The sequence below is a fragment of the Sarcophilus harrisii genome, chromosome 1, assembly GCF_902635505.1.
Source record: "Sarcophilus harrisii chromosome 1, mSarHar1.11, whole genome shotgun sequence".
Lineage (NCBI taxonomy): Eukaryota > Metazoa > Chordata > Mammalia > Dasyuromorphia > Dasyuridae > Sarcophilus > Sarcophilus harrisii.
Window position 1 is genome coordinate 87,034,692 of NC_045426.1, and position 25,149 is coordinate 87,059,840.

General features: G+C 39.5%; 1 protein-coding gene across 2 annotated transcripts in view; it reads right to left on the reverse strand.

The window, feature by feature from the left end:
• Positions 1-25,149, reverse strand: part of CCDC13 (coiled-coil domain containing 13) — a 121,951-nt gene that overhangs the window by 71,207 nt on the left and 25,595 nt on the right. For both annotated transcript variants that reach the window (XM_031959888.1, XM_031959884.1), the window contains exons 5-8: positions 17,941-18,030; positions 8,345-8,461; positions 6,616-6,720; positions 3,551-3,709 (exon numbers count right to left, since the gene is read on the reverse strand). In XM_031959888.1, the coding sequence (XP_031815748.1) occupies positions 3,551-3,709; positions 6,616-6,720; positions 8,345-8,461; positions 17,941-18,030 (471 nt within the window). The remainder of the gene's footprint in view (positions 1-3,550; positions 3,710-6,615; positions 6,721-8,344; positions 8,462-17,940; positions 18,031-25,149) is intronic.

The window sequence follows — 25,149 nt, forward strand, 5'->3', positions numbered from 1 at the left end:
AGGTTTCAGACAGTGGAGGTTTCTGGGCATGGGACACAATAGCCCTTCTTGCACAAAGTAGGCACTTATTGCTTGTTAAATTGTCAGTCCCAACTGCTCCTTTCTCTCCATTCCCACAGCAATCACACTAGTTCAGGCCCCACCACCTCAAGCCTGAATTTCATCAGCTTTCTAACTGTTCTCTCCACCCAATCCATTCCTATGAAGGACCTCAAACCAGATTTCCTAAAACATTAAGTTTATGTTGAACTCTGACTCAAAAGTATCGAAAGGCCTCTTTCCTTTTCCCTCACTGTCTATACAATTCAGATAATTAGGCACAGGACACAAATCTTAAGAGTTGGAAAGTAACCTAATTCAACCCCCTTATTGTTGTTTGGTCACGTCCAACTCAAAGAGTTGAGATTTTCTTGGCAAAGATACTAAAGTGGCTTGCCATTTCTTTCAGCAGCTCATTTGACAGATGAAGAAACTGAGGCAAATAAGATTAACTGACTTTCCCAGAGTCACACTGTAATGCCAAAGTTCTCTTTTAATGGGGTGACCATTTCCTCCATTTGTCCTATTTCGTAATTCTGCCTTAAGGTCATAAGACCGTCCCCTCTTAATGGTTGAGATAAAGGTTTTATAGACATTCCTTAATGTCATTAGAATATCAGTAACCTCCCTCTATCCCCACCTTGGTCCCTCCATTGTTGTTATTCCATAAAAGGCTTGCTATCCTGATACTTGGGGCTAGACTCTTTGAGATGATAGTCTTGTCTAGCCCTGGGATCCATTGGTCCCAGTATTTCTCTCCATTTAATAAATTATTGAATTGGTCTCTAATCTCTGTCTTGCTCAGTTTCTTTTGGCATTATAACACAGCTACTTCAAGGGTCTGAGGTCAGATCTGAATTTTGGAAGAAGAGTCTTCCTGATTCCAAGCTCAGCAATCTATACTCTTTCCCACCCGACTGCACACTTCCATCCCCTTATTTTATATGTAATAAGGTTTTGAGGACAAAATGGAGTTTGGAGATTTGTAATTCAAAGAGAAAAATAGTCCCTCTTGGTCCTGAAAGGAAAATGTACTATAGAAATTAATCACCGATCCAGAGGGTGGCTGGAAGTCACACCTGAGAATTTTTGAAAGAGGCATTTACAACCCGTGAAACAGTCGACCAAGAAGAAGGCTTTATATGAGCTCAGCAGGAGTAGCATCTCTGGTCTTCTTAGCACTTAATAAGTCAAGCTGAAAAAGAAAGTTTGTGGCACAAGGCTATAAGGGTGGGCAGGTAAAATTTAAATTAAAACAAAGAAGCATACTTCTGTCCAAATCTTAGGAATTTTCCTAATTTGGGGTGAGTCGGCATCTGAGCTGTAGTAATTGTTGTAATAATTTTTCATGCTGTACAAACACCATAAGATAGCAGAAAAAGAGACCAGGTGGATCCGAAAGCCATTACATTGCCCTCAGGATAAAATCAAGGTAATTGTTGAAATAGGGTGTGACTGATTAAATTTCTGAAGAAGAATGAGGTGAGGAAGAAAAGATGATGATTGAAGAAAAGATCACATCCTTACCCAGCCCCAAGGGGAAGACAGGTGAGTCCTGAGAAGAAAAAGCTCAGCTTAGAGAAGGAAGGAGAAAGCAGAAAGGGTCCATCCACTAGTGGTCCATGAAGGTTCATTAAGCCCCCATAATTCAGAATCTCTCAGTCAGCATCTCTCCTTCCAAGTCCAGAGAGGGCTCTTTTTACAATAATTGTCACAACCTTACAGCTTCATGTCCTCACACAGCTGTGACCCCAACCTCACTAGATATAATCAAACTGATTGACTGCCATTGCTTCCACCATCCTGCCTTTTGTGGACTAGTTTTCTTCCTGGCTCCTGAACACACCATTGTCAGTTTCCACTCCAACATTTTCCTGATAGCTTAAACAAAAAAATCAAAAACAAAAACAAAAGAAAAATCCCACCTTTCTGACAGTTAAAAAACAAAACAAAAACAAACAAACCTTTCTCTCCCTCCCATAGGCCAGATCCTCCCCAAACTTCTAGGTGCCAGCTTCATGAGGCCTCTCAGCCGCTCCATTCTGACAGGGTCTCCCCTTCTCTCACCCCCACTGGACTCCTATGCACTGAGCTGTTTCCTGAGCCCAGAACATGCCTCGGTACCAAGATAATTTCTACACATCCGACAAAGCCCAACATCTTCAATAAGACTTGCAAACTCCCTGGCCCTGCCACACTAGGTAGCAGTCTTGTTCTCCTGATCTCAGCCCTCTGATTTGCACGTCATGTAATAGTGTACATTATGGCTATCTGGGCTTATGTGTGAGCATAATGCCTTCTTGCTTATCTTCTCTCCCAAGTGGATTGTGAGTTCATGGGGGCAGGGACTGGATGTTATCTAAATTTTGTAACTCCTCCAAGTTTTGTAACTCTCCTAACACAAGGCTTCAGCCAGTAGTACACATTAAGGGTTTAACAAATAAATGAATATCTAGAGCAAATAAGATATGACTACTTGGCTTACTCAAGGGTCAGAACCTAACCTGGACACCTTCCCCACCAAAATTTGGCCCCACTACATGGCCAATACTTTATCTTAGTCTCCTCAGATAAACCTCAGCTAAATCAACCTGTGAGCCTCACGTGGGAAAATCGGCTAGAGATTTCAAGGAGTTGTCTATTTGGCCTCAGGACTCAGTCATAGAAAACATACTTGCTAACCACTCACTAGGACTTGGGAGAAGCACTCAGGCTGGCACTCTAATGGCCAATAGTCACCGGTCACACCAGGGAAGTGATTCTCTACTGCTTGCAAAAGAGCTGGTTCCCAGTCAGGCACCGGTTGGACCTTGGGTTTGGATCCCAGCTCAGTCACTTATTTGGTGGATGACCTAGTACAAGGAAGTACCTTCTCCTCAATTTACAGGTCTCTGTAAAATGAGAAAGTTCGACAAGATAATATCTAAGGGCCCTCCCAGCCCTAAATCCCCCCACCAAATAAACTAATTTATGAACAGTATAGAGTCACTTTGTTGTTGTTGTTCATTCTTGTATGATTTTTGTGGATTCCCCCTCCCCCCCCATTCAGGATTTTCTTGGCAGAGATACTGGAGTGGTGGTTTGCCATTTTCTTCTCCAGTTCATTTTACAGATGAGAAAACTGAGGCAAACAGGGTAATATGATTCGCCCAGGAATACACAGCTAATAAGTGCCTGAGGCTGCAAGAGGAGTCTTTGGACTTCAAGTCCAGTTTCTCTATCTAGCTGCCCTATTGTGTATTATAGTTATTTGTATTTGTTGTTTATGCCTGAGCTAAACTATTAGTTCCATTGGGGCAAGAACCATGTCTTATCTAAGATTTATGTTTCCAGCAATATCTAACACAATACTTTGTACATTAAGTAAGTATCTAATAAATGCTTAATTATTATTATTATATGATAAAATCTGGACTGTCTTGAGCATCCTGAGTGCTAGTCTAGTGTCTCTAGAAGTACTTGGATTAATCTAGTTGGGTATAGAATCCCACTCATAGAAGCTCTTCTTTACCTCTAATGCATCCTTTTTTTCTTTCTCCAGGATACGGATCTTTAATAGGTTTTTCTCTTGAGCTGAAAATTTCTTTGTTTCTGAGTGATTTGGCATCTCCTCCTCATTATTATTGGAACGGTTCCGGGTTGTACCTAATTGATTCTCCAGCTCTCGAATCTATGGGAGAATATAAAAATAAAATTCCACAGGTATAGGTCTGAGCTGAAAGGCTCTACCACTGAGGTTGATTTGACTCAATAAAAGAGAAATGGCATAATGTTCCACCAGGGTGCCTGTCAAATGTACTAATTGAACAAGCTTGACTAAGGAAGGTAGGACAGTGGTAAATCCCTTCCCCACCTCCTAATTTTTCATATATAATTAGGAAAAGTTTTTTTCTCTGCTACTCAAATTATAGACACTTCAACACATCTCTGTAATAACATTTTAAACCTTTCAAAGGCACATTAGCTTGAATCACAGAATCAACATATTCAAAGCCCACAGATAAAGCTTAAGGATTCCTGTACTGCCAGGCCACCCCAAGGATGGAGAGATCTGACCTCAAACCCAAACTGCAGTGTGTGCAGCTACTCACAAATGAGAGGGGCAAAGGAAAGAGCCTTGAGACTTGAGTACCAGTCCAGTCTCTCTTGTAACCCACTCACTTGTAACCTTAGATAAGCAAGTCCTCTCTCTGCAGAATGTTTCCTCATCCATAATGTGGGAGAGAGGAGCAAGAACAACTCTGGCTCCTTCCTGACTAAGCCAATCTATGATCTATGCTCTAAGTTCCCTTCTGACATTCTATGTTAGAAGGCCCCTTCAAGATCTGATGTCCTATGTATTTTAACATATTTAACATGTATGGGACTGCCTGCCATCTAGGGGAGGGGGGAAGGGGGGAAAAAGTTGGAATGGAAGGTTTTGCAAGGGTCAATGTTGAAAAATTACCCATGCACATGTCTTGTAAATTAAAAGCTATTTTTTAAAAATCTGATATCCTGTGTTGTAACCCCTTTCCAGCGTTGATATTTTGTGTTCTAAGGTCCCTTCCAGTTCTGACATTCTATGTTCTAAGGTCCCTTCCAGTTCTGACATTGTGTGTTCTAAGGTCCCCTCCAGTTCTGACATTCTGTGTTCTAAGGTCCCCTCCAGTTCTGACATTCTGTATTCTAAGGTCTCTTCTAGCTCTGACAATCTATCAAGTATATTGTAAGCCCCCTTCCAGGTCTAACATTTTATGTTCTAAGTTCCTTTCCATTTCTGACATTGTATAATCTACAACCTCTACAAATCTATTCTCAAAAGTACAAGAAAAATGAGTTATGCCTCCAAACAAAGAGTTTGTTATTTGGGCAATTGAAATCAAACAACTACAGGAAATATGGACAAATTATTTAGAAGGACTCACTATTAGTATAGTTGAGGTCTCTGAGCCCCTGTGGACATTCTGAGATAGAGAATGTGGCCTGAAGCTGTTAGCTTCATCTCTTCCAAGACTGAAGTTGTTGTTTGTTCTCTGTTCTTGAAAGAGACAGTGATATCAGGGAAGGGATGGCATGTCATGTAAGTGAATTGGATTGAAGTGAGGGAGGTTTGTGCAAGGTCACCTGCCTCACTTTCCATCCAGAGCCATCTGGGTCCACCAGTGGCCAGAGAGAGATCAGGAGGACGGGAGATGGCCCTGGATGCAGTGGGAGAACCTGGCCTTTTTAAGCTCAGGTCTTCAACAGGTCTCAGTCTCATGGAGGCAATGCCCATTCAGTCATTAAGGCTAGGTAGCAATTGAGGCAAAGAATCTCCCCTTTGACCTAGTTCAAAATAAATCTAAATGAATAAATCTGGGAGGGAAAGATTTTCAGGGTTTCTGGCCAAAGCAGAAATGATTGCTATTTACATTCACTCTGAGTCAATCAGAACTCTGAGGAAAATTAGCTACCTAAGATCCAATCTAGGAGGGATACTAGAATGAGTCTTAAAGAACTGACACTTAAGGGTAAATACCTCCTATCTGCCTAGCCCCTGTGTAACAGGTCTGGCCCATCTCCTAACACCCCCTCTTACACTGGGCCTTTCTGCCCCCACTTCCTACCTCTTTCACAAGAGATTGAAGATCAAATTCACATAGCCTTTTGTTCCTATGGCGACTGAGAGGACCTGCTGTATGTAAGGGAGCTCAGAGAATGGTGGAGTTCCCATTGCTAGCCATACTCCCAGGTCATGTCAACCCCACCCCTCTGATGTTCTAAACCACTTTTCCCTATCATTCCATTTTACCTGTGAAATCCCTGGTCCATTGCTGAAAAACTGCCTTTTGACTTATGCCCTTCTCCCTGGAACTACTTTTCATATGCCTTGTATTAACCTACATTTGTGTGTATTTACCCCAACAGAAAGAAAGTCTCTTCATTCTCCCTGAGTATTCCAGTGCCAGGGGGCATATTAGACACTTGGACATATTTGTTGACTTAAATCAGGGAGTGTTACTGGCAAGAATCTTGGAGGTCATCTCTTTTGACAGATGAGGAAACTGCAACTCAGAGAGAAGTGAATTGTTCAGAATTTGAACCCAGGTCCTATTTTAGCATTTTTTCCATTTTGCAATGCAGCCTCTTTGGAAAGCAATGTTTTGATTGTGCAAACAAGTCAGGATAACTAACCCTTCATAAAAACTTCTGAATATCATCCACAGCAACTCATGGGCCTCTGATCACTGCCTGGGGCCTGGGGCTGCGGCAGGGAGAGCACTGCCCTAAGATTTGAGCCCCAGTTCTGTTTACGGGGTGACTATGGACAAGGTCACGTTACTTTCTCAGTTTCCTCGTTTCTTCATTTCTAGTACCTACCTTACAGAGCCATTGTGAAAGAGGAGCCGAGAGTTATGGATGGGGAGAGAAGGCAATGTGACTGCCCCACTTCCCAAGGTTGTGGTAAGGACTGGAGTGCAGAAATGGGAATTATTCTACTTCTACCACCTAGCTGGGACAATCAACCTGCTGGGAAAATGCCAGGAACACCATAATAATCTTTTTAATTTTTTTTTTTAAAAAGGAACAAGAGAACCCAGAGCCATAACTCACCTTGCTCTGCAAAACGAGAATCTGCTGGGCTCGACCACGCCAAGTCCCAGGGGAGTTTAACAGTTGCTGAATGTTGATGTCCTCCCCAACTTCACTTGCTAAAACCTACAAATCAGGGGCCAGTGGAATTAGTGCCCATTGCTGCAGGTGAACCCCAGCTGGCCCCCTTCCATGACACTGTTCATAGGGTTCAGGGACAGGACCCACAGAGGGTGAAGGTAGAGGAGATGGCCACCCACCTGAAGGATACCCAGGATAGCTAGGCATTCCCCACCCCCAACTGCCAGAGTTTAGAACAAATAACCTTAAACCACAGATGCAGAAAGCTCTCTTTCTAACTCCAACTCATTTCCACCCAATGCATGACAGATGAAACATAAACTTGGCCATGGCAAATCCTTGTGTTTCTTTCAACCTGTTTCCCATTTTGCCTTAACCTTGGCTAATTCTGGATAATTACAGGAAGTACATTCCACATGGTGTATTTGCAAAACTTTGGCCCCACATCCCCTGCCACAGAGCGTAGAATCAGGCAAAAAAAAAAAAAAAAAAAAAATGGATGGCCATCTCTGAGCAGCAGCCAATATAGAGTGAACAGAACATGTCAATCTGATATGCTGGGGTGAAATTTTGGGGGGCTTTTGAGGAGAACCAAATGGTGACATCAGTGAAGGTCCAAGCCCAGAGCTGACTTGAGATTTCAAATCTGAAAGAGTATGCTTCGATTTATAAACTTGGCCTCTTTATTGCCTGTCAACCGAAACCGAGCCATGTGTACAAAGCTTTTTCAGCTTGTTTCCACAATAGAAGACTGTTTCAGAAATCTTGGCTAATATAAAAGGCTCCAGCAGAGAGGAAAGACTCTAAAGAATTTTAGTTGCAATCACTATTTAAATGAAAATAAATAACAAACCAATTGGGATCTAATTCCAACTCTGCACACTTTCTTTAGAAAGGAACCTTTTAGTGTAATGGAAAATACCCTGGATTTAGTCACAGCATCCATTCTGCCATTTTTACTAGCCCTGTGACCTCGGGCAAATCTGCTCTTCTCTGGGCCTCAGTTACTCATTTTTGTAAAATTGAGATAAAAATATTAGCTCACAGGCTTGCTGGGAAGAAAATACTTTGTTAACTATGAAGTATTATCAAAATGAAGCTTTTATCATAATTTTGGTTGTAGTTGCTGGTATTAAATAAGAGATTCTCAAAGATCAACAAAATAAATCAAATAGCGCCAGTGACATGTTCAAATCTCATATTTCTAAGGCAAATTACCGAACCAAAAATGGTTTGCTACAACAAATTGGAGACATTTATCTGACAATAATTAGCACTTTGTAAGTATAAGGGACAGAGGAACTTGAGGTAGGACATGGAGGGTAAATGGGTGTTTGGTGCCTAAGAGAACATGAAGGTGGGGACTCTGGAGAGACACTAGATACTTCAGGCATCAAACTGAATGAGTCAATAGAGATCATGGAAAATAGGTCAGTGCATCTTGAGACATGCCCAGCAAGAACTGCCTGATTTTCATGTGACTGAATATTTTCTACTTCTAAATACAATCTATTGTTCTGGCTTCCCTTGAATCTTACTCTCCTAGGAATTCAACTGAGCTTGGCTATAACCCAAGGGGAAAAAAAAAAAAAGAAAAAAAGTCATTTCTGTTTTGCCCTTCTGCAGGCCAAGGTGAGGCCTGGGTTGACAAGAGGAAGCTCAGAGATACCTTTTGTGCAATTTTGAGCTCCTGCTTGATAGCCTGGATCTGGTTGCGATATTCTACCATCTTAAAGTTTGCTGAAGCGAGCTTGTCTTGCAAAGTTTTCATTTCTGGATTTTCGACCTTAAGGAAAAAAGGAAACACAAGGAGCCTGCTTTCAAATGCAGAATGCTGAGCACTTGGGGATAACAGAAAGGAGCCCAGACAGGGAAAATAAGGAGAAAAAAGTTGCCATAATAGATCAGTTCAAAATTTGGAGCTAGGAGGGATTTCAGAGGTCCCACTCAGGTTACAGTTGAACTAGCTGAAAGTGACTCATCCCATAGGATACAGGAAGAAAGAACCGCAACTGGGTCTCAAACCCAGGTTCTCTGGCCAAATCCAATGCCATCCTGTACCACACCTCTATCAGGTTTTTAAATGCCTTAGAATTATAATAGGCTTTCAGTAGTAGCAATAATAACACTTTTTAAAAAGAATTTTGAGTTAGAAGGGACCAAATTCAATCCTTTCATTTTATAGGTGACAAAATCAAGGCCCTGAGAACCCCAAACAACTTGACACAGCTTGAAAGAAGGGAGCTAAGACTAGAGCACAGTGGGTATTAAGATCCTAATTCTTGTACTTTTTTGACACCCATAGTATGGAAGTTTACAAGGATGGCTTTTTGGGATATCTTAAAACATACATAATGCCTAATATGCACATGTGTATATGTTTATCACAAAAGGAGCTGGAGAAGGAAATGGCAAACCACTCCAATATCTTTGCTAAGAAAACTCCAAAAGGAGAAAGCAAGAATTGGACATAACTGAACAACAAAAATATTTGTATCTGTGTACCTATACATGTGTACAGACTTGGGCACACATAGGTATAGACATATATGCATTTTTGGTTATAGTTATATACATGCACATGTGTAGATATATATGCATGCACAGGTATAGGCACATGTGCGTACATATGAATCGTCACGTGTGTACACATATATTCCTCATTATTAGTGGAAAAGCAGCACAATTATCATAAAAGTTACAATATGATTCAGAAGACCTGGATTTGAGTCTTGCTTCTACCTCTTGGATCACAGGATTTAGAGCTGAAAAAAAAAAAAAAAACCTTAGAGACCTAACTCAATTCTCTTATTTTACGGATGAGAAAACTGAGGCTAAGAAATCTTAAAAAGCTTGGGCACATTCCCATAGGAGGTGAGCATCCAAGCAAGAGTTAAACTCAAAACCTTTTACTCCAAATCCAGCAGTTTCTCCATGACATTGTATTTCCTTGTCTGTAAAATGAGGTTAGACTCAGTTACTTACTGACTTACTTACTCACCCTTTTCCAAAATGAAGACTGCTATTGAACATAAAAAAAAAATCTTTTATACATCTTGAAATGGTTGAAATTGTACTATTAATAGTCATTGATTTAAAAAAATGCATAACTGGGTATGGGTTCTTTGCAAAAATTTCATGACCTTGGAAAACCACTGTATTATTCTTAATGATTTCTAAGTTCCCTTCCAGTTCTAAAAGAATGATGATCCCACCTCACAGTGTTGTTGGGAAAAAAAGTGCTTTGGAAGGCTCCAAGTGCTATAAAAATATAAGAATATGAATTTCTGTTCTGTGTGTGAGGTATTATCCTATCATAAGTCATATTATCCTTTCTAAACTAATTTATTTTCATTGACAATGAAAAGAAAAAGGAAATTACTTGTCTAACATCAGACTTACACGTTAAAAATTTTCATTACAGAGGTAGTTTCAAAATCAAAAATACAAGTCCTTACTTCCTCGAGAATGGAAAATCTGGGTAGGACTTGGGGGTCTGGTGGTACTGAGGCTCCCTATCCTAAACATTACTCTCCTTTTTCTGTCATTGCTTTTATATAAGATTAATGAGGAAGATTAATCAACTGATTATCTTTCCATTCATCTCTCCAGTGGTCTTAAGCAATGAATCATCTAAGATGGTTAAGTTTTCCAGACAGCTAAGGATTTGCTCTTTTAAGTATTATTTTTTAAAAAAATGCTCAATAGTTTGGATAAAAATCTTTCAAAAAGGTATAATGCATATTCCTGACGTTTTAAATGGAGGTCGCTGAATATCAGTTAACTTTTTCTGGATGACTCAAGGTTGTTTTAACTTCAATATTCATGGATTATTGGTTTTAAAGCTGGAATGAATGTTAGTATTTTATAAAATGAGAGGAAACTGCATTTTCCTAATCTTAACATTTTGTAATGCTATTTACCATATAGCACAAAGTACCCAGAAGGAAAGGAAAGGGGAGCTGAAGACAAGGCATCATCAAGAAACAGCTAGTAATTCAGTTTGAATGAAAAGTCAAAAAAGTACAAATTCCCCCTAGTGTTCACAGTGTTGTTTAAGGAAAAGGAAACTTTGGATAAGAGAAATGTGCAGTTCAGAGTCACTATTCTGATAAGACATTAAACAGAGGTCTCTATTGTAGCAAAGGTACAATAAACAATGTCTTGTGTAACATAATTCCCCAAAGCTGTTAGGGATGAATGCAAGTGGAAATTCAGTAAGTTTGAAACCTAATTTACCTCTGGAGGGAGTTCTCCATTTCTGATGTTTATCTGAATTTTCTAAGTTTCTGGAGTTTAGACCACAATCCAGCTGATTCTAAATCTGATAATAGTAGTTGTCCTAAGGACTCTTCTGTTCCTTGATCAGTGGAGATCTGATCAAAGCCTTTGATCAATCACATCAAGGGAAAATACAGTTCTGAATCAAGTAATTTTCTTTCCTCCAAGCCCCTGCTTCTCCCCACCTAGTAATGTCTGTGACAGCAGGAGTTTTTAATACTTTAGCACTGCTAGGCCTGGGCTCTGGATTTTGTTAGAAACCTATTTGGGTTATAACATTTACTATCTATCTACGTGAAATCACATTACTTCTTTGATCATCCAGGTTTTTTTTTGTTGTTGTTTTTTTTGTCTTTTTAGGGAATATTATTTGCTCCTGGAATTATGATGAGGAAAGTGTCTTAGAAGTCTTAAAATGCAGAATTATTTTACCATAGTAGGGGCAGCTAGGTGAAATAGTGGATAGCCCTAGGTGAGCCTAGAATCAGGAAGACCCTGAGGTCAAAAATGACCTCAAACACTTACTTAGTGTGACCCTGAGTCAGTCACTTCACTCTGTTTGCCTCAGTTTCCTCATTTGTAAAAATGATCTGGAGGAGGAAATGACAAACTACTTCACTATATTTGTCAAGAGTTAAACACAAGGTACTCTACAAATAATTGTTGACTTGACTTGCACTATTCCTACCAGGATAAGGTAATCTTTGATTTTAGGCTAAGTTGAGCAAGGAAATTGAGTTTCCAGGCATAATAGTTGCCCAGCCAATGGGAACCCCATTGCCTCAAAGCTCAATGGGCTCACTTTCCTGCTGCCAACCCACCCTGAGGAGGCAGCTGGGGAACTTGTGTCCAAAAAGTCAAATAATCCAAGGACCAAGCTCCCCAACTCGGAACACGTGCAGGGATTCTAAAAAGAACAGGCTTGTCCATAGGCAATGCTGCTTTCAGAAGTGAACTTAGGATGGTAAAGTGTTTTATAGAAACTGCTTCAATCATCTTTTTAAAAAAATTACACAGAAATGATTGTTTTATTCTATAAATTAAAAATAATTTTCTTTTAAAACCAACAAACAAACAACTGGCTTCAGAGCAGCTAGATGGCACAGTGGATAGAACACTGGCTCTGAAGTCAGGAGGGCCTGTATTCAGGTCCGGCCTCATTAGTTGGGTGACCCTGGGCAAGTCTCTTAATCCCAATTCCCTCTCCCCAAATAATGCTTAAACTCATTCTCCCTGGGATGGATGAGGTGGTAGGAATGAGAATGTGCTCCTAGATGTTGAGGTAATTCTTATACTTGTATTCTTGTTATGCCTTTTTAATAAATATCCCCATGTAAAAGATAGAATTAATTGGTTACATGAAATGGGGTGCTAATCACTGGCAACTGATGTGGAAGACGATACATCAGAGTCTGGGTTAGAAAACAGTGGACCTAGAGTCCTGAGTGGTAGATACATATAGCCTTGCTTCAAGTCTCAGCTCCTCAGGTGAGAAAGGGAGTTGAGCTAAGGATCCTCAGAGTTTAAAAGGACTACAGACACACTTATGAATGCATATGTAAATACATCTATTTGTATCCTTTGGGGATCTTCATTAAGTTATTAAACAAAAACTCATTAAAAATCTGCTATCTGACTGATTTCAGAAAAGCCTGTAAAGACTTACATGAACTGATACTGAGTGAAGTAAGCAGAATTAAGAGAACATTATACACAGTAACAGTAACACTGTGCTATGATCAACTATGATAGACTTAGCTCTTCTCAGTCATATATTGACCCAAGACATTTCCAAAAGTCTTGGAATGGAAAATGCTATCTCAATCCAAAGGGAGAACTGATGGAAACTAAATATGGATCAAAGCATGTTATTTTCATTTTTTTGTTGTTGATTGCTTTTTCTTTCTCAAGGTTTTTTCCCTTTTTGTTCTGATTTTTCCTTCACAACATGATTAATATGGAAATATGTTTAAAATGATTGTACATGTATAACATCAGATTGCTTGATGTCTTGGGGAGAGAGGAGGGAATTGGAGAAGGAAAAAAAAATTGGAACTCAAAATCTTACAAAAATGAATGTTGAAAGCTATTTTTACATGTAATTGGGAAAATAAAATACTGTTGAATGAAAAAAATAAATGAGAATAATAAAAAGCTGCCATATGCTGAGGAAGAAGGAAGGGAAGGTAATAAGCATTTATTATACACACACCAGGCACTGTGCTCAGCATTATACAAATATTATCTCATTTGATCCTCACAACAACCCTAAGAGTTGGCTAATATGTGAATAAGATACTGTTATTAGCTTCATTTTATAGTAGAGGAAACTGAGACAGAGGGTTGTTGAATTTTTCAGTCACTCAGCTAGGAAGCATCTGAAGCTGGATCTGAATTCAGGTCTTTCTGACTCCAGGCTCAGCACTGTGTCCAAGGCACCACCAGCTACCTGAACTGGACACTGAGCAGGATTCGGAGTTTAGATAAGAAATCTCTCATGGAGGTTTCAAGGTCATCCATCCTTCCCAAGTGGCATGCTGAGTTCTTGTTTACTCACTCCCTCAAAGAAAACGGAGACTAGAACATATGCTTGTACTTCTACCAACCAGTCAAGCGTGTTGGTGGACACGTAGTTAGGAATGAACAGCAGGGACAGTCCCCTGAACTTCTGACTCCTAAAAGGGCCCCAGTGGGAGAACGGATGATGGGGAGAAGGCGGAGAGAAAGCAGTTGGTTCTCTCTCTCCCCACCCCAACCCCCTGCTTCCTCTCCCCAGCCCCTCCCACGTTTATACTCCATGAGTCCAGCTGCTAGGCCACTGAAAACCACCTGCTGCTGACTTGTCCGTTATGGCATTGGGACAAGTCATTTCCTCTCTCTTAAGAGCCTCAGTTTTCTCTATAATTTGAATGAGGACGGATTAGATTATCTCGAGAATCTTTTTCTTTATCCTACAATGACTTGTGCCAGATCTCCACTTCTAATTCAATATTTTTTCCACCATATCAAACAGCTACTCCACTAGAAAAGCTCAGAGTTGACTGAGCTCTTTCAACTTCTCACCATATGCCCCCTTTTTCAGAACATTTATTTAACATCCTTCCTGGCATATTCTTCTAACCTGCACTCATCCTCAAAGGCTGAGTCTTCAGGGGGTGGCTGCTGCCCCTAGGTTCTAGAGTGTTCCTGTGGGCATGCACCCATTAACAATCAGCCAGCTGACATGATTCCCCTTCCAGGAAGGCATTTACTAAGTGGCAAGGTAAGAACTATAGCTACAAAAGAAACTTAGGGTGTATATTCCCACTAATATAGCATCTAATGGAAGAGCAGACCTAGAAGCACACACAGAAGGAATACATGCGCACTAAAGTAACTCACAACTCCAATATTTCAAGGCTTGAAAATCCTTCCTTTCTTTGTAGAATCTTCATCCATCTAACTTTTGGTTGTCAAAGCTAACTCTCTCAAGTGCCCAGCTAGGTTACCCTTACTGGAAGTGGCTTTCTTCTTCCAGAAATGGTCCCTTTCTAATGTATCTGTCTGAATTGTGTATCACTGCTTCCCAATGAATACAGTATTTTTACTGGTCTCCTAACTCTCATTCAAAGTGACATGGCTGATGGAGGGGAAGGAGTAAGGGCAGAGAGGACAGAGAAATCCTTTTCTTTCTCTACTTTAGGGGCTAGGTTCCTCCTTCCTTGCTGGCTCTCAGATTTTCCTGAGCTTTTTAAATGAAGGTTCAAAGAGAATAACTGATTGTTTCAGTCAGTTGTAGGTATTTACTATGTGGGATCATCCTTACTCAATGGTGAGGACTGTATAATACTCTCAGGTTGATTAAGGAACTCTTCACACATTGTTGTGAGGTTGGAAGAAAACTCTTTTACACCTCCTTCCCCCAGTTAAAAATGTGCTGTCGGGAACAACTAGGGGGCACAGTGGATAGAGCACCAGCCCTGAAGTAAGGAGGACCTGAGTTCAAATCTGGACTCACACACTTAACACTTCCTAGTTGTGTGACCCTGGGTAAGTCACTTAACCTCAATTGCCTCAGGAAAAGAAATTTACTGTCCCCCCAAAAAACCAACCTTTGATTTTTCAAAAAATCAATGGACTTTTTTGTCAAAATCCATGGAGCACAGTTCACAAAATCCAGAAATTAACATTCTTCCATCATAATTAGTAAGCCTTAGAATTATATTCACTTCCAAGTGCATGCTTTTAACAAAACAGACATTATTTTTATGAAATATATCTTCTACCTCAGTGTTTACAAAGGCCTGCCTCAACCAAAACACAGGAAGAAAAAGGAAATCAAATTTCCCTCTTCAAAGAGAAAGCCTGATTCCTATAATGCTCTCCTCATGGGACTTAAGGTATCTACAATTGACTAAAAGTTCCCTCCTCACCCTATAGGTCACAAAGCAAATCATTTTGTCTTGGTGCTTATGTAATAACAGACCTTCCTGACGTGAAAGGAGCTGAGGCATTCATTCTTTCACCCTCCCATTAAAGGACCTACCCTGCTTGAGACCCACATTCACAGACCAAGTTTAATTCTGAGGTAAAAATTCCTCTGAATGCCTTTAATGCATAGAGTACCTGCAATATTTCCTAGGATCCCCTTTCAACCCAAGGAAAATATCCAACCAAATGTCTGAATTCATCCATGATGGAAACAATGCTAGTTTAAAAACTAAAATAAATATAGAAAAAAAATCCTCAAAGAAGTGTGCAGCTCTCAAAAAGAGATTAAGTACTTGGAGTTGATTACTCAGGATTTCTAGGCCAGAAGGAAAAACTTATCCTATGAAAATTCCATAAGAATATCAGATAAAACTGATATGAACTCATGGCATGATAAAAAAAAAAACTGCCAGGAAAAAGTGTGAAAAACAGTCTGTCAGAAATTAGGCTTAGATTGATACCTCATACCACATTTTGTAATACATTCTAAATGGCCATATGAACTTAATATTACAGATTATACAATAAAAAGTTAGAAGAGAAATAGATCACATATCTCTTTATAGCTATGGATAGATCTAATCTTAACTGAATACCTTCTGCACAAAAACAATTAATGCACCTAGAATAAGAAACAGAGAAATTGAAAGAAAAAAACAACAACACAACTTTATATAAGATTTCCCTATTAAAGGTTTGATATACAAGAAATATAAACAATTAATAGATATATAAAACCAAAAGTCATTTCCCAAGAAATAAGTGGTCAAAATATGTGAACAGTAATTAAAATCTTCAAACTATTAAGAAACTACACGAAAGAATGTTCCAAATCACTCATAATGAGAGGGATGCAAATCAAAACAACCCTGAGGCTTTACCTCACATCCTGTAAACTGGCAAAGATGGCAAAAGATGGGAATAATCAATACTGGAGGAGTTATGCAAAGACAGGAACACTTGATCATTTTTGGTGGATCTGTGAATCACTACAATCATTTAGAAAGTAATTTGGAACTGTACAAATGAAGTGACTATTTTTTGACACAGAGAGTACTAGGCTATATCCTAAGGATATTTATTGATAAAAAGTTAGTTCCTATATATACCAAAATATTCATAGCAGCAAAAAATTGGAAATTGGAAAGCAGATGCTGATCAATTGGGAAATAATTGAACAAATTGTAGACCATGAATTTAATGGTATATTACTGTTATAAGAAATAACAAATATGATGAATACAGAGAAGCATGGAAAGATATGAATTAATGCAAAGTAAAGTATAAGGATCAAGAAAATAACAGGCACAGTAACCACAATGTTGTAAACTAAAAACACACACACACACACACACACGTACACACAAACAAAAAGTGAATTTGCAAAATTACAAGCAACATTCATGACTCAAAAAAAAGTAGATATGAGAAGACATTCTCTTCCTATCCATATGCAGTTGTGAGAAGTCTATGAGTGTGATACTTTGCACAAATTTTCAAACTTTCCCTATTGAACAGTTTTGCTGAAACTTTTCCTTCTTTTTTTTTACTTTTATTGTCTTTAAACATATTATTTCTTAAGAAATGGCTCTCTTGAAAGAAAAGGAAAAGGGACAATAAGGGATATGTTGTTGATGTCGAAAAAAGACAAGAATAAAAATTTATTTTTTACAAATTAATATGAATGAATTTTCAGGGTATGCTCTAGGCAAACTGCAAATTAGGCAGGTAGGTGGTGAGATGGATAGAGTGATGGCCCAGGACTCAAGAAAACTCATCTTTATGAGTCAAATCCAGCCTCAAATATTTACTGGCTGGTGGTCCTGAGCAAGTCACTTAATCTTGTTTTTCTCAGTTCCCTCAGCTGTCAAATGACAAGGAAATGACAACCATTTCCGAATCTTTTCCAAGAAAACTCCAAATGATCACAGAAAATCAGAAATGACTGAACTACAAGTGACATTTTCACACTAAAGTATAAATGATTCCCAGTTCCTTAACCATTAATATAGTGGAAAGGGTCAGAGAATTTATTTCAAATGCCAACTCAGTTATTTAACACCTTTGTGAATCATGTTACCTTGAGTACTATCAACTTTAACTCTCCTAGTTCCTTTACCTGTAAATGGAGGGAGGGGGAGTAAACAATAAAAGAAACTCTTGAAAGAATGCTTGAAGGAGTATGAAGCAATGTTTGGGTTTTTTGGAGCAATCCTCTGAGTTAAGTGTAGGACAAGTAATCTTACCCCAATTTTACACATAAGGAAATAAGTTCCTGCGTCATCTTATAGTTGGAGTCAACCAGATGGTCCCTCCTCGGGACCCATAATGTTCTCGTTTCTATAATCCCATAATTATATATCTTCTCAAATTCTCTTAGAGACTTTAGACTAGAGATTATGAGACAAGAGTTTTCAAGGCAATTACAAAGATTTTTTCATGCAAGTGAAGCAGACAACACAACAAAAAGATAAAACAGACAGAGTCTTCTTCAAATCAAAACATAACTCATACCACAATTCCTTCAGTTATCCTGGGATTGAACTGCTTCGTTACTGAATCTCGACCTCCTTGTGTCTGGATCTTTGCCAAAGCTGTCTGTAACTGAAAAAGCAAATGATTTGACTTAATAATTAATTTTATTCAGCAATTATCCAGCTAAAGTAAACACTTTGATGCTGAGAAGGGGCAGGGATTGTGAGGGGGATTTTATAATTTACGAGAGTGGAAACTTGGACAAGAATACCTACATTAAGAGTACAGGAGAAGAGGAGACAGAAAAGGAGACAGAGTAGCAGTAAGAAGTATCTGGTAAGAGGGGTAGATGATAAGAGAAATATACTAGTAAGAGAGGTAGATAGTAAGAGAAGTGGTAAGAGAGGTAAGTGGCATAGAGAGATAGGTAATGAGAGAGAGAGGTATAAGAAAGGTAGGTGATAAGAAAAGTAAATAGTAAGAAAAACCAAGATGCAGTGTTTAAATTACTTGAAGTCAGACACATTCCAAAAACATTCATTTAACAAACCTTTATTAAGGGCAAGACATTATGTTGGTTACTAGGGGAGATACAAAAATAAATAAGACATAGTCTCTGACTTTAAAGGCTTAGTGGCTAATAAGGATGATAAAATATGCACATAGATGAAGATAGAACAAATTAGAATATGTCAAGTGCATAGGAGGAGAAAGAAAGTGTTGTCTTATCAGATAAGGGAGATATTTCCAGCTAGGGAAAACAGTCAAAGCTTCATGGAAGAGGTGATGTTTGACCTGGGTTTTCCTGGGTGGGTAATAATGATGGAAATAGAGATAGAAACAATGAGAACAGTTGAAAAAGATATCTTGGAAACAGAACCGATGCTTCCCCAGTTTACTTGGTAAATAGTGGGATGGATAAGGGAAAAATTAAAGATGCTCTTTGTTGGGAAAATATAGGGAGTTCCTCCAATTGGTCCTAGTCACAGAGCTTTGTTCAAGAGAGCGACTGGTGCCTGAGAGTAGGGAAGATGGATATTGGTCCAAGCAGATCTCCTAACCCCATAGTTTATAAAAGTAAGCCTAATAATTGCTCACACCTTTCTTCTGAACACTCTCTTCTTTGGATTTTCAAACTCAACCACAGCAAAGAGGGAAGGGAAGGTATGCTTTCTCCTATTATCTAGGAGCAGAAAATTGTAATTTTCATGAGAAGTAGATGGCAAGTAGCCTCTGCCTGCCCAGGATGGCCTATGAAGGCAATTTCTGGACTTCTAGTATTTGGGTGCCTTCCTGTCTCATTTTTTAAGCATAGGTCAAAAACCACAGTTTAAGGTTTGGTCAACCTGAGGTTGGTCTTTCCATGCAAGAGTTCCCACTTGGAGTGGACCTAGAGTCAGGAAGATCTGAATTCAAATAAGGTCTTAGACACTTCCTCAACTGCAAAATGGAGATAATAATACACCTACCTCCTAACATTGTTGTGAGAATCAAATGAGATAATGTTTGTTAAGCATTTAGTACAGTGTCTGGCACAAAGTAAGAGCTTAATTAATAAATGTTTGTTTCCTTCCTTCATTCTTTGCAACCTGCACATTTTCTGTAATAGATGAAGTAGGACTGTTGTTTTGCTCAGTACTCATATATTGAGTGCCAAGGAAGAAGTTGGAGCAACCTGTTATCCACATTGGAGAAAAATCCAGAAGTCAAATCTAAGCTTTATTCAGGTGATTTCTCCCAAAGTTTTTAAGGTTGAGGCATGAGCCAAAGGGAGATAATGACCCTTTAGAGTCAGCTGCTAGGGTTGACCCTGGCCCATGGGAACCTAAAGTTCCTTGGAGGGAAGTCCCCCAGTTGAAGTTGACATTAGAAGTGGTAAGACCAAAAGCCAAGTTATAGGGGATTAAGAGTGCTGAGTAAGATCTTGGTAGCAGGAAAGACAATTTTTTGGTGGGAAAGGCAGAAGATTGTCAATAGCCCAAAAGAGCAGTAAGGTTGGGGGAAAAAAGGTTGTTTTTGTCATTTTATTTTAGGATAGGAAAATGTTTTCTGGCAAAGGAGAATCAAAGGAGTGGAAGAAATTTGAGATGTAAGGGGGAGAGTGATTTATAAATAGGGGTCCTGGAGGAAACAAGAGGGGCAAAGACCAAGACACAGTTTTAGCCTTGCCATAAAGTAACCTCCTCAGGGAATAAAGGAGAGGAAAGGATGGCTGAGGGAGGACACAGAAGTTTTGAGATATGGAAGGGTTCCAGTTAGATAATCTCAGACTCCATCAAATATAATGCAAGGTTTTATTGGGTAGAAAGTCTGAAAACAAAGGGAAAGATTTGGAAAAGGAGTAAATGGAATGGGAATCCTCCTAAGACTTAGCTCCTATTTCCATAATACCTTAAGGTTTATAAAGGACATTACTCAAAAAATCCCTGAAAGTGAAGGATGCAAGTATTGTTATTCACATTTTACACCTGAGGAAAATGAGACTGCCCCAGGTAAAGTAGAGCCCAGAGTCCCAAAGCTAGTGTCATATCTGAGATTTTCACTCCAAGTTTAGGCCTCTTTCCTACTTAAGGGCTGAAATCATCAGCTGATATGCAGGTTAAGTAAAGAGTACTGAGCTGCAGCCTCATTTCTATTACTTACCAGTTATGTGACCTAAGACTTCAGTGCCCTTGTAGACTTCAGTTTTGTCCTTCAAAAAATAAGCAATTTAGACTAGGTGATGATCTCTAAGATCCCTGCCAGCTCTAACATCCCTGGTCACAAGTGTCAAAAATTACTTTATAATTCAGCATTCTTAAGCAGCACAGCTTATGAAACTGTTAGCACATTCTAGGTGAGAGAAATGATTCTCTCTTATATTAAATAACCAATTACTGGAGATACTTTTTCTTTTTCCTATTTCAAAGTCCCATTTTTCAAGGAAATCTCTGAAGTAGTTTAAAAATTTACCCTTTCTAGTCCACCTCATCTAAGTGGAAGTGTTGACCCACCCAACAAGAAAAAATTACAAAGAAAATTTAATCTAGAAGAAGTCCAGGCCCACTGAGTTTTGATCAGTCATGTCCACAGTTCCTCATTAAAATAGGTCTGCCTCTCATTATAATACTCATGTTGATTGTTAACCAACTGGAGTCAGTTGCCTGTCAGAAATACCCACTCTTCCAAGGGCATAATAAGTCAAGAAACTACTGTGGATGGTCTTTGGCATTTGAGAGTATCACTCACCCCTTTTACTAATCATCAGCTACAAATAATAAATAGTTACCGAGAAATTTTCTCTCAAACTTTTCATATGTCACAATAGGAACCTGTTTTAGATAAACTCCAAGGAATGCTTAATGATTTTTTTAAAAATGTATCCTTTAGCCCTGCCCTAATATCCTCCTCTGGCATATGTTTAGGATGGGGAGGGGATTCTGGGCTCTCAGAAGTATTGCTAGTACAGCACAAGCTTTCACAGTTCTTAACAAGCTGGAAAGACTTCAAGTAGCGGTCCAGAAATAGATTGCACGTCCTCTAAGCACCAGCCCAGCTCCAAATGGGAAGGCTCACCAGCAGAGGGTCAGCTGCCAGAGAGGAATTACATCTGCCCCAACAGCTCAGTAAATGTATAGCAGATCTAGTTTATAGAGTTACGGAAGTAGATGATGATGGAGAAAACTGGTATTTCGATATCATTTGAAGTTTAGAAAGTGCTCTGGAGACATCCTCATTTCACAGAATCATTTCATCATTTTTCATAGTTGTAAAGGACTTCACCCATCCAGTCCAACTTGTACCAACCTCCAAAAGGACTCTTTAATATAGCCTACCCAACAAGGGATTTTTACTTTTATAGCTTTTATTTTAATGCCCATCATCTCTTGAGATTATTCACCCCACTTGTGGACAGCTCTAGTTGCCAGGAAGATTGTCCAGACATCAGATTTTAAAAAGAACAACTCTAATCCCTCAGGTATTTGAATAGGTTATGACCCACTCAAGTCTTTTCTTCTCTAGACTAACCCTTCCCATTTCTTCAGTTGATCTTCTTACAGCAGGTCCAAGTCTCTCATCTTTCCAGATGTCTTCCTCTTGACATTCTCAATGCTATTTCTAAAATGTGCCCACAACTATTCATCCCAGAGGTACTCTGGCCACAGCAGAGGACAGTGGATTATCTCCTCTCTTCATGAAGACCAAACTCCCACATTCCCTTGCTTTGTCTGTTATATCACTTTTTCTTTCAGTCTCATTGAGCTTGCAGCTTGATCATAATGACCATAGGAAATAATGCAGGTATCATCTTCCTTATTTCACAGATGAGAAAAAACAGATACATATTGAGGCTGTGATTTCTCCAAAGTCACATAACTAAAAAGTGGCAAGCCCAGATGGAAATCAAGACAGATAAACATGTCAGTTCAGAGCTGTTTGACAGGAAAACACTCACTAGAATGGAGAGCATTCAAGCTAAAATTTCGGTGTGCCTATGGAATTCTCCTACTACAAGTGTTGAGACAGGGAAATATGCTTACAGGGAAGGCTGTAGAATTTCCCCGGAGGCTCTGTTTTCATTTTTGTTTCAGAATACCATGATGATTTCTCCCAAATGGTTTAGATGCAGCTTGGACTAAAAAGCCTCCCAAGGTTCCTTCCCAGCCCAAGGACACGGTGAGTTAGAGGTTAATTGCAATGCAGCTGAAAAGCAGCAGATTGACATGAATCCTCCATTTAGCCACAGGCTAGGTCTATGAGCACAGCTTGAAGTGGGACCACCTAAAGAGAGCAAAGGTTTCTTTTTCTTTATTTCTTCCACCAATATTCTTGCCAACAGTGAAGATTTTATAGGACAAGGGCTTTAGAGTGGTGTGGCCACGGCCCATCTAAGGGTATGATCTTAAGTCACATCTTAGTTATCTGCTATCTCTGGTTTCTTCACTCCAGTCTCCTAATAGCCACCTAACAAAACAAGCCAATAATAGTGCTCTTGCAGGGGCTTCTACAATGTGAACAAAGAGTTTTGGACTGGGAATCAGGAGACAGTGTAGCAGAATCCCTGGGATGGAATACAAGTTCTGCTACTTAGGATATTTTACAAATCCTTTTCTCCTTCCTGTATGTCAGTTTCCTGCTCTGTAAAAAGAGATGGAGGAGCTGGCTGGTACAATGGATGGAGTCCTGGACTTAGAATCAGGAAGACTCATCTTCATGCATTCAAAACCAATCTCAGACACTTACTAGCTGTGTGACCCTGGGCAAGTCACCTGACACTGGTTGCCTCAGTTTCCTTATCTGTAAAATGAACTGGAGGAGGAGATGGCAAACCACTATCTTTGCCAGGATGGGATCACAAAGAGTTGAACATGATTAAACAACCACAAAAATTAAAATGAGATGGTTGGACTAGATCTCTGAGGTCCCTTCAAGTTCTAAAAACCTGTGGCTTAGGTTCTAGTCTGATATCCAAGCTACAATCTCAAAAGAGCATTTAAATCCAGACGGGGCATAGTGGACCCAGTCCATGGCCTTGCCAATGCATCGGATGATGGCTATGATGCTAGTGGTTACCTTGATGGCTCTGTGCTAATTTGCCATTTATTCTCCATTTAAAAGATAACTCTTTTTGTCCTTGGATTAGGAATGGACAATGCAATGGATAGAACGCTAGAATTGAAGTCATTAAGTTCAGAGACACATACTCTCTATGTGACCTTGGACAAGTCACTCAGCTCTGTTTATCTCAAATTTTCTCAATTGTAAATGATAACAGTATTTTTGTGAGGATCAAGTGAGGTAGCATTTGTAAAGTGCTTAGCAAAATTCCCAGCACATAGTTGGTGCTATATAAATAAATGCTCATTCCCTGCCCTTTCCCCTTGTCTGACATTGCTTGAATTATAAGGTTTATATATCATAGAGAGAATAGAGATTATTGGGCTACACCATTCCATGGGCATGCACCCACAGCAGCCTGAGAGCCCTTGCTGTTTAAACACTTCATGTTTCAATAAACCTCACAAAATTGCTTTGAGCAAAATACTATACTTTGCAAAACTTAAAATATGGTATAAGGATGAGTTCCTGTTACTCTTTAAAAACAGATCCTTCTCATATCAAGACAATGACTTTGCAGTGAACTTGGTTCCTAAGTCCCTTGTCTGAAAACTTCTCTTCCTCTCCCCCCCCCCAATCTCTATAGATTTCGTACACTACACTTTTTGTGAAAAAGAAAAATGGGGAACTCTTAACTGCATAATAATGACCAGAACAGAACCACATCGATACAAGAGGTCATTGGCAATCAATACCTTAATCCACTGGACCAGCAGAGGCAGCCGGTGATATTTACCACCCAGACTGTAGTCCAGACTCAGTATAGATAGTGTGAATAGCTGATTAGGCCAGTTGGATTCTGGAATGCCTGCCATAACCAGGGCTGCTAAGTGTGGGGTTCCCTCATTTATATAGACAAGCACTTTAAAGATGGCAGATCATAGTATCCCATCAAAGTAGAATTCAACCAGTGAAGCTATAGCACTTACTCTCTTCCAGTGGGGAGGTGCCAAGAATAATCATAGTACATTGAGACGCTGAAGGGGAAGGAAAACACACACACACACACACACACACACACTCTTTTACTGCCTTCTCAGAGATACCAAGGAGAGTTCTTAAGGATTTTCATGACCTGTGCATGCTTCTGAAACTCGAGAAGTTGGCCAGGACCTGAGTGACTCTCAGAAAGGAATTAAAACTACTACAGAGAGAACTGGGTTGAAATCCTGTCCCTGATACCATGACCATGATGTAAGTAACATTAGGCTGTAGTTTCTTCATTTATAAAATAGGGAAAATAGTATAATGTCAACTTCATGGGACAGTTGTGAGGTTGAAATGAAATAATGTAGGCAAAGCAACTTGTCTTATTGCAAGGTGGCTGGCCATTACTAGGAGCTGGAGGGCTCAGATTCCCTACCACATGGTACCATGTTGTGTTTCCAATGGCCGCCCAGAGAAGTCCAGCTATATGTGACTGGCTGGGCCATACTACTTCCCTTTGCCATGAGACTTCATCAGTTTACTGCTCATAACTTTGTACGGACAGCTATCAGTCCAAACTCATAAACCTCAGCTTTAGAGTTACAACTCCAGCCATCCAGACACATGGGTCTTTTTAGCAGGTCCTGTAGAATTTTGCTTCTAAAACTCTGCATGCTTCCTTCCGGATGTAGCCTTCTTTTCCTTCTGGATCAGGGTTTACTT